The 12592-nt window shown below is 42.0% G+C and overlaps 1 protein-coding gene across 1 annotated transcript; it reads left to right on the forward strand.

Annotated features, from left to right (window-relative positions):
- Nucleotides 1-6985: 6985 nt before the first annotated feature.
- On the forward strand, nt 6986-11959 carry LOC124788829 (THAP domain-containing protein 5-like). Its single transcript, XM_047256110.1, has 4 exons — nt 6986-7153; nt 7309-7420; nt 7528-7866; nt 11940-11959. Exons 1-4 carry the CDS (start codon nt 7001-7003, stop codon nt 11957-11959), a joined length of 624 nt encoding a protein of 207 aa, XP_047112066.1. The 5' UTR covers nt 6986-7000.
- The last annotated feature ends 633 nt before the right edge of the window (nt 11960-12592 follow it).

The raw sequence follows: 12592 nt of genomic DNA on the forward strand, positions 1-12592 counted from the left end.
AGTCTCCTAACCTTAGCCTAGGAAGTTCTAATCTATTCTATTTATAACAATTGATATCTCTATTTATTTCTAGCAGGTTATTTATATACAGGTTTAAAGTGCCGTGGTAGCTGATGGCAGTTGCGACGGTGTGCTGACACTGTTTATACCTAATTTCATACATTAACCTAATCGGTATTGTCCATTGCAGGACTACTTATGTAAGTCTATTGCGTGTCAGTTGTTTTATATTGAGTCTTAGTTTACCTCTTCCGCACTATGGTGTCTGTCTGGGTGCTGCATATGGGTTTACCGGTTGTGTGGTCTTCCGTTCCTGTACTCTTTGTGGCATTCATCAGAAATTTTGTCTGTTAGTGCGTTCAATTCGTCCCAAAGTTCTGGTGTTCTGATCGCGTCGTATATGTGTTCCTCTGTCTGTAGGTGTTGTATCCCAGGTGTGTTCCTGTGCTGTCTGTACTTCCCGCAGAATAGGATCGTGTGTTCGGGGGTTCCAATACTTCCACATGTACATGTTGATGTGTCTCTAAGACTCACGCGATTTAAGTGCGTGGGATAAGGTCCGTGGCCAGTCAAGAAGTGTACCATGCCGCGGCTAGTATCGGCATGTTTCATTCTTAACCTTTCCGTTATGTTCGGAAAAAATGTATACACTCTCCGTCCCTTATCGCTTGTACCCCATTCCTGTTGCCATGTGTCGATTTTCCATTTTTTGAGGTCCCTCTTATTGTTCAGCGGGGAACCAGTCATTATGTTGACCTGGTCTAGTCTACCCATCTTTAACCAGTACAGAGCGGCCCGATATTTGATTTTAATATCTATCGGGAAGATTCATAGCACGACACACAGTGCTTCGACTGATGTAGTGCCGAAGGCTCCTGATAATCGCAGAAGGACGCTTCTCTGCCCTCGCCTAACCGCTGTTCTATTTGTGGCGAGGTTGAGTCTGTGCGCCCACGTACTGGCCGCAAAGCTTAGCACTGATTCGAAGAGTGCGCAGTGGTAAGTTCGTGTGACTGACAGAGGAAGTCTGTATTGTCCTGAATTAATCCTTGCCAGTTTATGTAGTATTTTTTCTGCCTTGTCTGTTGTTATTCTGATGTGTTCATGGAAGTTCAGTTTCTCATCTATGTATACGCCCAAGTAGCGGGTTACTGTCATTCTCATTATGTTGGTGTTCCCTATTTTAATTGATGGATTGCGTCTGAGTTGTCCTTTCAGCAGTGTGTATGTTGTTTTGTTGCCCGCTATCTTGAGTTTGTTTGTGTTGCACCATTGTGTTATTGTTTGGAGTGTGCCACTTGCCTTCTCCTCTAGCTGGGCTCTTGTATTTGCTGAGATAACCACCAGTAGGTCATCTGCATAGGCGACAGCACCGTCTGTCCTCATATCCTCATCCAGCAGTTGCAGGAGAGGTTCAAAAATTATGCCCCAGAAGATTTGTCCACAGATCGATCCCTGCGGACATCCTTTGGTAATTTTCCTTATTACCTTCCGGTTGCCCACACACCATTCCACTATTCTGTCTCTGCAGTAGTCTAATAGACTGTTGTATAGGGCTGCAGGTACTTCCATCTGGCGTAACCTCAGAAACAGTGCTGGCCACCACAGGTTGTCAAATGCTCCTGCGATGTCTATCATGATTGCCAAAGAGTATGTTTTATCTGTGTTATGCGTGATTTCTAGAGCTCTGTTTATTGCATCATCAATGCTTTTTCCTTTCCGAAATCCAAACTGGTAAGGGTTCATTCCAAGTAGGGTTCTGTGAGCCTGCAAGCGGTCACACAGTAGCCTCTCTTGGATTTTTGCCATGGTGTTTATGAGGCATATAGGTCTGTAGGATTTCGGATCTGATTGGTCTCTGTCTGCTGATTTTCGTATGATGACTGCATTTGAGGTTTTCCAGACTGTCGGTACATGCCCTAGCCTTAAGGCGTCGTTTAATAGTTCTGTTAGATATGGGGTGATCTGTGGTGCTAGCCTCTTAAGCACTTCTGCATGGATCCTGTCAGGTCCAGGTGCTTTCTTGTTTTTTAGCTCTCTTATCGCTACCGCAACTTCCTCGTGCACAAAGGGTCAGGTGACGGCGTCGGTGTCATACTGTTCATGTAGTTCTTGCCTGCGTGTGATCTGTTCCTGTGTGTCTGTGTCTGTGGCGTCTTCCGGGAGGAGTTTGTTCAGCAGATATTGCGCTGTGTTTCTCGATCCCACTGTCATTGTGCCGTCATCCTGCCGTAGCGTGCTTAATGCCAATGGGGTCTTGATTTTTTCTGTCAGAATCTTGTATTGTTCCCCCCAGATATTCTGTTGCGCGTGTGTGGCAAAGTAGCTCTCCCAATGTTGTTTTCTGGTCTGAAGTAATGTCTTTTTGAAGAGTTCTTTGGCTTCCCTATATGTAGCTAGTCTTAGTAGTTTGTCTCTTTGTAGCCATGTCCTCTGGTATAGTTTACGTTTCCTTGCCATGTCACGTTTGAGTCTGGTTAATTCGTCTGACCATGGGGTTTCCCATTGTTTGCTGTGTGTGCGCATAGGTATTGCTTTTTCTTGTGCTTTTTGGATGATTTGTGTCAGTTTGTGTGCTCTGTAGTTCACGCTTCCCTGTATGTTGTGTACATTTTCGTTTTGAACAATTTGTTGTAGTCTGTCCCAGTTTGCTCTTTTGAAGTTGAAATGTGTTGTGTTTTGTGTGGTGCAGTTATTGTTTGTTGTGAGTCTTATTTCGATTATGATGTGATCACTTGTGGTCAGAGAGTCGTGTATGGCCAATCTTTGCAGTCGTCCTAATGTTCTCTCATTCACCAGAGTAATATCGATTTTACTGGCAGAACCGTCTGCACCTCTGTACGTAGGTGTAGGTCCGTCTTCGTTTATAATATGTAGTTGCGTCTCCTGTCTGACGTCGTCGACTTTCCGTCCTCTGTCGTCCGTTCTGTCCGAGTGCCATAGTGTGGATCTGGCGTTAATATCTGCACATATAATTAGGTTCTTATTTCTAGAATACTCAGCAATGTCTTGTATCATATATAGGTATGGCTCAACGTTGTCACTGTACTGTGCATATAATGATGAGACCACCCACGTGTCTCGACCCTTGGTTATTTCTGCTGTGGCCAGATGGCTGTTGCATAGCTGCGTGATCTTTATGATGTTTAACGTTTTGTTGAGGACAACTATGGCAGCCTTGTAGTTTCGACTGTCCGAGATTGTGACAGCGTCCCAGGGTAGGTGGGTTAAGTTTCCCTGGGATGTTACATAGGGTTCTTGCAGGCAGAGAATATCCGCCTGCAGGTCCAGTGCTACCTGCGGCAGTTCTGCACTAACGAGTGTGCTTCTGTTTGCATTAAGTTGTATTATTCTCATGGGTGTTTCACATGAAGGTAAAATTTGTGTCCTGTTTGCGAGTAGTCAAAGTCTGTTCTGCCGTGTGCCCTCACTTGGTCCTTGTATACCTGGTGTGGGTTATATGTTACCCCCCCCCCCCCCCCCCCTCCGACTACACTCTAGTATAACTAATTTTTCTAGCTGTGCTGGGTCTGTAGGTATATTTTCGGTCTTTAGAGTCATTCTGTCAGATTGTTCGGTGGTCGGGATGCATACATAGGTGCCTAGTGGATGAAGGAGTCTGGTTAGTAGTCTCTGTGTTGTGGTGAATGTGTCGTTGTGTTCTAGCCTACTTAGTCTTAAGTTTAGTTCTACATTATTATAGTCATCATGCCATCGTTTTTGACATTCTTTTCCCTTCTGTTCTTTTTCTACATATGGGATGATTCCGTTGTATTTATCTCGAAGTGCAGATGTCACCGGTTTGGCGTCTTGTTCCGTCTTCCGTGATGCTGAAGCTGATGAGCTGTTACCTGCGGCTCTTCTTCTTTCACCACTACTTTTTCTTTTACTAACGCTACCTGTTGCACTCTCATCACCTTTCAATTTGTTATCACTGTCTGCACTTTCATCATCACTATCGCGATCACCTACAAGTAGGTTTGTGTCAAGAACTACTACCTTATTCCTATTTGTTTCGTTACATCCCGTCAGCTGTTGTGTTTCGTTGTGTTGTTGTGGTGTTATGCATTGTTGTGTATGATCTACAGGGTTAATTATCCCTCCAGACACAAAGTTCACTGGTTTTATATAACCTGTACATCTTTTTGTGTCATACATTTTTGGTGTGTTGTCGTTTGTTCTTTCTTTGCTGTTAGCTTCGGTATAGTCGAGTGTTGTGTGAGATTTCTGTGTATTGTCCATTTGTTCATTTTCAGAGTGTTTGTTTGGGGTTACAGACTTGTCTGTGTGTGTTATTGTTTGTGTGCTATTGTTTCCTGTTTGATTGGTGTTGCTGTGTACATTATATAGCACTTAAAACTCCAGCTCGTCAATTCGCGCCTGCAGTGATTGTTGGTAACTGACCCAGTAATGCATCTGTTTTTTCAGTTGTTTGGCTATGTTATAACGTATTGCTCGATTAAATACCATGTCGTCGATAAAGTCAATGGTATTTATGTAGCTATCATGCAGTGCATGCATGCCTTGAAGAGATGGGATATCGTCTGTATGTGTGAGGTAATTGGGGAGCAATCCCATGTGCCTGCGCCAGCTTATAGCTCTTTGGTGGTTTCGATTGATGGTCGATGGTGACTTATAGTTTGTTCTTTGCATTCTTCATTGGGGCAATGTTGGACTGCTTTCACTCTCCATAGTCGAAGCTCTGTAGCAGTCGATCTTGGAGGAATTTATGAGTTTGACAATCAAGAACTCTTCGTCTGGCACACAATTTGCCTCGGATTCTGCAGGGGATGCAGATGTCTTGTTCTGCTAGTTTGCACTGACTTTTTATGTGGCCCTTCCTTTTGCAATTTGAGCTCGTGACTTCTGTGTCTTTACACTGCTTTGTGGTGTGTCCTATATCACAGTACTTGTAGCAGGTGGGGACTTGAGCGAAATTTTTGACAGTTAGAGACTGAAAATCTATATAGACTCTGTCCCGTTTTGTCAATATTTTGTGCAATTTCGGCGTGACCTCAATTACTTGATGGTTGTAACCCCGTCCTCTTGGTCCTGTTCGGAATTTAATTTTTGTCTCTTTCAGGAAAGCTTCTTTCTGAACTTCTTCGCTGAGATTCAATTCATACAGGCTTTCAAGAAAATCTTCGTCACTGATTGTGTCTGGCACGTGGTGTATGATCACAAGCGGTCTTTTCTTCCGTGGGGGCTCGCACCTGATTGTGTTAATGTTCTTCGCTGACTCAAGCAGCTTTTTACAATCGTCGTGCGTTGCAGTTTCAACTATGACAGCTGTTGCTGTGGTTGTGACCGCCTTGATTTTTATTTTGTCTTTTTTTGGGTCGAGTTTCTGTGTGAGGGTTTGTCGCACTATTTTTGGATTCTTATTTTCTGTTGAGGTGATGAACAGTGTTGTCGCTTGTTTAGCTTTGGCCTGTTCTATTTTCAGTGTTTCTTTGGATTTCGGTTGGGATTTGGCAATTCTGGCGAAGGTTGGTAGTGCTGGGAGTGTTGTCTCAGGTTTAGTTTGTTTTGCCTCAACCAGAAGGATTTTGACATATAGGATACCTCTATTCATGAAATGTAAGATATAGGAGTGGACTGCAACTTAGGAGTGTGGGAAAAGTCTGCCTTGCATCTGCTGGAGTTGCGCGTTGGGCGGTGGTGGTGCGGTATGTACGAGTGCGGGTGGAATGGTTGTCACTCGATCACTTGTTACGGCACGGCCACTGGAGTTGGGGCGGCTGTGGTGGACAGAGGGTGCAGGCTTTGTGGGAAGGGTCGTAAAATGGGCACTGTGGGCGACATCGATGTCACAGTCGGCTTGGCGTCTCATAGATGGCGGTATCGTCTTTGGAGTGGGACTGGAGAAGGTGATGGTTCGAGAGCCTAACAGATGGCGGTATAGTGTGCTTGACATGGTGGACGTAGTGCTGTCAGATTCTCGTAGATTGATCGTAGATTGCAAGTCGTTCCGTCATATCTGGATATATGGAGATACTGTGTTTCAGCAGTACGGTGGGCGTAGTTTCGTTGGATACCTATAGATGGAGGTAACGTGTTTGGGCTGCATGCGAATGTAGTTTAGTCACATTCTCAAAGATGGCTTTGGTGTGCCTGTGGGTGGCCTTGTCGACGTCGTAGCGTCAGAGTCCGATAGATGGCAGTATGGTGTCGTCACGAAATAGGCAAGTGAGTAACGTGGGTATTTCACAGATGGCGGTATCGTCTGTTTTTGGGATGTTTATTGTGGACGTTAATGTCGTGACTACGAGAGGGAGCGCGCGAATGCGTCGTCAATGTAACACACGTCGGTGTCGTGCAACCATTATCTCTTTATTTATATGTCATTTATTTATTGCTGTTACCTATTTGGTTTATTTATTTATATCCTTATTTATCTGTGGATTGTTTATTTCTTTACCGATTACGTTAATGTGCCGATAGTACTGTGCTTCCTTTCTATTAGGTTTATTGTGTAGCTGCCGAATTCCTCGACACACCGTCCTCTAGCTTGACGCGTCCCACAGCTTGTCCTGTCCTACGGACTAATCACCACCCACACTAACTGCCCCGTGGACTTGCCAACGACACACCCTATCCCAAGTCTATTTTCTTACAAAACATCATGTCTTATTATATTTTATTTCACATTCGTAGTAGAAAGGCATTGTAGTTCACCGTACTGCGGTGTACGCTATATTACCACAAATCGCTGGGGCCGACGAAAACGCACCATTGCCTGCAGGGTACCGCGACCGACGCACGACACCCACGCGACACAGCTGCCTCCACGCGACGCTGCGACCAGTGGGCCGACACCGCCCGTCTAGCCAACGCCACCTAGGAACAAGGCCTCACATCGTGAGTCTAAGGAACCTGTGACGTCACGGGTAGGGGTCTGAGAAGCTAGGAACCGACTACCGACACACGTGATTCGTAGCGTTTCCATGTTGTACTTTGTGCTGTTCGTGAGTGGTTATTTGATCTATACTCAGTTACGATGCCCCGAAGGTGTTGTATGCCGAATTGCAGCGGCAATTACGATAATGGACCTAAAGTCAGTGTATTTTATTTTCCATCTGACGAGAATTTAAGACGAAAATGGTTATCGGCTGTTCACAGACAAGACTGGACACCGAGTAAGCACTCTGTTGTAAGTATCAGTGTATTTGTTTGGTTAGTGTGTCGTAGTTACTTGAAATGTAGTACAGCTGAACAAAATACAGTAAACAGAAGAACATATTTATAATCTCATACCTCGTTAATTTTCGTTATATGTTTTAAAGAGAACTGTATGCTTGTTTTTAGATATGTGAACTGCATTTCAACAAGGACGACATTTTAAGCAGTACCAGTATGTATGACCCGAAAACTGGTATACTCTTGACAGCACCGTTGGATCGTCGACGCTTGAGAAAAGGTGAGTTACGAAACACGCTCTTAGTAAAGTACAGTGGCATAAGAACTATCTTTATTTCACTTATATGCTGTGAGATCGGTTTCATACTTCGTTATTAATTTTTTCAGATGCTATCCCATCGAAGTTGCCTGGATGCCCATCTTACTTGTCGAGTCATCAAACTGCAGTACGAGAGGACCCAGAAATTCGTAGGGGGCGTTTAGAAAATCGTGCTCTTCAAATTGCTATCCAAGAAAGTGTGGACACACATGCGAAAATGATTGATGCGATATCGTTCGATAGTTTAGAACAAATGAAAACAAAGTTGAGTGAATGTGAAAAGCACAGTGACTGGGTAGTGATAAACAAATCTGACAGTGTGAGACTAGTGTTACTAAAGCATAATCCTTACCCAAGAATTTTTTGCCACGTAGTTATAAGCAGTGGTTTATTACTCAGTGTCTTCAGTAATGATATTGAAGTGAAATGTATTGGAAACATGAAATTTCCCATGAAAGTAAACAACATACAGGTGGTAAGTGATGTTCTTAAGAACATTTATCTTCTGTATAATAGTTCTGAGGCTCCTGTAGATAACATTTTGTCTTTAATTGACCAGTTATTGCAAAATTTATTAGAAAAGTTGCCAGGAAACGAAACTAAAATTACATTTTTGAAGGAACAGATTTCATTTTTGAAGTGCAGAAGTTCAACTCAATTTAGGTATGATACTAACTCTATGATAATGTGGTCATTAGTACATTCTACAAGCCCACATGCTTACAAATTTTTGAGGAACACTGACAGTTTTTCTATGCCTAGTCCTAACACCCTTTCAAGGCTTTGTAGTAAACTCTCAACAAATCCTGTCATTGAGCAACAGGGTCATCAGTTTATGAGCTACATCACAAATAAAGTAGGTACTTTATCCTCAGATGATAAAACTGTGCTCCTGTTGATGGATGAAATTCATCTGAAGTCTCAGCTTGATTACAAAGCTGGAAATGTTGTAGGATGTGCCTTTAACACTGAAAAATTTTTGTGTGCAACCAGCGCCTATGTTTTTATGGTTCAGAGCATGGAATCACCTTACAAGGATGTGGTATCTATTCTGCCAGTTCATACTATTCAGGGTGATGTTCTGTTCTCTTACATTAAAGCAGTCATTGTTAAATTAGAAGCAGTTGGATTTGAGGTGGTTGGTATAGTAGCAGACAATAATGCAATTAATAAGAAAGCAATGTCTAAGTTTTCTACTCTTCCAGATGTGAAAATAAAGTATGATCACCCTGTACAGTCTTCTCCAAATCGCCCATTGTATTATTTTGTGGACACTGTCCATATTTTGAAGTGTATCCGCAATAACTGGTTTAACCAAAAGGAGCAGATCTTGTGTTTTCCTGACTTCAGTGACAGTTTGAAGGGAGGTTTGTCTTCTGTTGGAGCACTGAAAGAATTGCACTTGATAGAAAAAGATGAACTATTGCAATATGGCAGTTCCTTAACTTTGAAGTCTCTATTTCCTAACTCAATTGAGCGCCAAAATGTCAAGTTAGTGTTGCGTATTTTCAGTGATACGACAGTTGTTGCTTTGGACACATTTGGTTCAAAGAAAGCAATTAGCAACTGGGAAAGTACTGCAACATTCATAAAAATAATAAATCGTTGGTGGGATATTGTAAATGTAAAAACATTACTCAAGGGACAGAGGTTAAGAAATATTTTCCAAGAACCTGTGACTAGTAAATCCCATCACATACAAGAATTCTTACAGTGCTTCATCTCATGGTTATGTTCTTGGGAAGAGAGTAGTGATGAAAGAAAACTTACTCGAGAGACACATAGCGCTTTGAAACACACAACTGCTGCTTTGATAGACTTCAGTGACTACTGGCTTTCTGAGAAAAACAGATCATATTTGCTGTTAGGAAAAGTACAGACAGACAGTTTAGAAGACAGGTTCGGCAAATACCGCCAGCTATGTGGGGGAAATTATCATGTTTCTCTAAGACAAGTTTTTGAAACTGAACAAAAACTAAGGGCACAGTCTATGTTTTCCCTTGTGCTTCGGTCGAAAGTAGTTGGGGATGTTGTTATTAAGACCACTGATATTTTTTCTACTCATACTCAAATTCAGGGATTAAAAGAAACATCAATACCAGAATTTTTAAATGTAGCAGTAGATGAAAATGATGTTGATGGGATAGATGAGAATACTTGGCCACTGTTGCATTACATAGCAGGTTACTGCTCACACCAAGCTATTAAAAAAAACCATTGTGAATATTGTAAGGTATTCCTTACTACAGATGAAATGAAGCAGGGTGGTGATGATTTGATTATGGTAAAAGACAGAGGAGGGTTGACATATCCTGCAGATGATGTAGTAGTGTGTGTGACATATGTCTATTTAACTCTACAGAAAATTCTGAAAGACCAGGAAATTTTATTTTTAGAACAGGCAAATCAGAGAAATGTACTTGTGAAGGTAGCATCCCACAACATTCCCAGCTATCTTTTTTATGGGTTTCACTGTAAAAATAAACACTCAATTGATTCAGTCATGAATTGCATACTGTTTTGCTGTGCAAATATTTTGCTAAACAATTACACCAAGAGGAGAAATGATGTAAGTACTGTTAAAAATGTAACTGTGTACAAAAGATTGAAAAAATGTTAAATTATACTGTTTGGGGCTTGGGAAGATGATGTGAAATAAATGTTTATTTCTATTTTCTGTTTTTATTTCATGCACAGTATCCCATACATCTTGTTGGTAAATGTTATGTATTGGACCCCTTCTGCTCTCTTCGAAATGGTGCAGCCGTAAACATGAGGCTTTGCTACAGATTAATTTGTTACCACAAATTCTCTGTGAAACCCCAATCTCATAGAATTAGGGGAATAGTCTTTTCTGTTCATCAGTAAATATATAATTAATGCTGCTCCTGCTCTGTGGTTGACAAGTTTTTGTATATATTTTTGTCCAATCAGTAAATTAATTATTCTCACAAGGAGAACAATTCATTGCTAGTATTAGCATGCTAGTCTGCCATCATAAGTAAATATTAATCTGCAGAACAGGTCCAGTCTGTCAATACAACCAATATTTCGGGGAGGGGGGAGGACAATACATAACTTAAGCCATTCTTCATTTGAGAGAAATTGATAATGTTTTTGGAGTTTGGAATAGCAGTGCTTTTTTTCCTCTGGGACAACATTAAATAGTGAATAGTAAAAGAATTTAATTGTCATTTAGCTATTGCAGCAATAGACAGTCAAATTACAAATGTTTAAAAAGTATACAGCATGTATACAAAAATTACTTTACACAAATTAAAAAACAATGTTACAACAGATTTTCCATAAAGTAAAATATTCAAGCTAAAACGATTTGTGTAGTACATCTTAAATTGAAATCATTAAGGAAATTATGGTACACTCACCGAGCAGTTATCACTGTGATATTTACACTCATACATTCAAGTGAGTAGGGAGGATTTACTGATAACCAACTGTACTACTTGTGCTTGAATAAATCAAATAAAGCTTCTACCCATTCTAGAGGCAGTTTGTTGAACAGCTTCATACTCACTACATTGCTGTTCTATGATTTAGATAATCTGCAGTAAGGTATGTGAAGATGCACACTATTTCTAGTTCTGGCATTACTGAAGATTGGGATACCACTCATCTGCTTTCACAAATGGCACTATAGATGACATTTTAAATTTTTACAATGCTGTAATACCCATTGCCAATGATCAGTGTATCAAATGACAAGTATTTTAATTAAAAGATGGGGATCAGTATGTGGATGGGTGAATATAAATGGATCAGTTTGTACAGTAAAAAGTAATAATAGGTTCTTAAGATATGTCGTTACATGAAGCCGATGGGTGGTGTCCCATTCTTCAGATAAACCTCAGTTCCATGAGAGTGTAAATCCTGCCTAAGCTGGTATTCTGTTAAGTTAGTCTTTGTATACAGTAGAACAGTGAAAATGTGCAAATCTATAACAATTAATATTTTCAAGCTGATAAACAATGGCTTACAGTGGGCAAGTTTGTCAGAGTTTGTAATGATTCTAATGTGTGATTCCCATGTCAATTTATAATACCTAATAACTTAACACTACCTAGTCTTCTACTGGCAAATCTCTTAAACTAAGTAGTATGTAGAAGGTTCAGTGAAGTTTACACAAGTTTCTGTACGGTAATGTTTTCTTAAGTATAAAACTGTAGATGACTGCCAAATGAGGTATCTGTCATACGAAACTAGAATTTGACATAGATACAGGTCCCAGAGTACCTGTTTCGATAGATTGTCAGTCTTTCCAATTGCGGTACCTCATTTTAAATTAAATTATGCAAGGTGACATACACGGTGAAAATAGTGCTGTCAGAGTTATGGAATTAGAAATTCGCATTTTCAAAACGCGAGTGACGGAAATTAAAAAGTATTTTCACCTTTGGAGCTATAGTTTACGAAATTTGAACAATGTAATTCTCCTGTGAGAATGATTAGCGTTTGTTTACAGATTTGTGTATAAAGCAGTGAGTAGTCTACCAGGGAACTGTTTAATGTTTTCATATACGTGGCGTAGAGCCTAACAAGCCGCTCTGTATTTCGGACCCCTAGTCGTGACGTCACGAGTCGCGTTGTGAGGCCTTGTTCGTAGGTGGCGTTGGTCTAGCACCCGTTACCGGCAACCAAAGCGATACGCTGTAGCACGGCAGAACACAGCGCGCCCGGCCGCCGCCGCCTGCCCCGCCGCTCCCGCGCGCACGGAGGTTGCACCCATCGTAGCGCCCACGACAGCGGCAAGAGTCCCCGAACCGATACGCCTAAGCCCGCCGCACCCAATGCAGCGCCCTGTGTGCGATACGACCGCCCAAACCGATACGCCCAGAGATATGAAACACAAAATACAAGCAAGGGGGCACACGTGCCCCTGGCGCCCAGTGCGTCTCAACAGATCGCAGCGTGGCAACTGCTCTACCGAGTACAACACCCTGCCCGGTAGATAAGTCGTCTACAGACGATTCCGAGTCCCGACATCGAAATATAGACACCTATGGTCGACCGGTAGACGCAGGGCGGCGCCGGGAACAGATCCCAGAAAGCGCCGCCCGAGTGCCCTGTCCGGCAACAAAAGTGAGCCCGTGCGTCGCTGCGCCACGTGGGTCGACC

This window comes from Schistocerca piceifrons, chromosome 3, assembly GCF_021461385.2.
Source record: "Schistocerca piceifrons isolate TAMUIC-IGC-003096 chromosome 3, iqSchPice1.1, whole genome shotgun sequence".
Lineage (NCBI taxonomy): Eukaryota > Metazoa > Arthropoda > Insecta > Orthoptera > Acrididae > Schistocerca > Schistocerca piceifrons.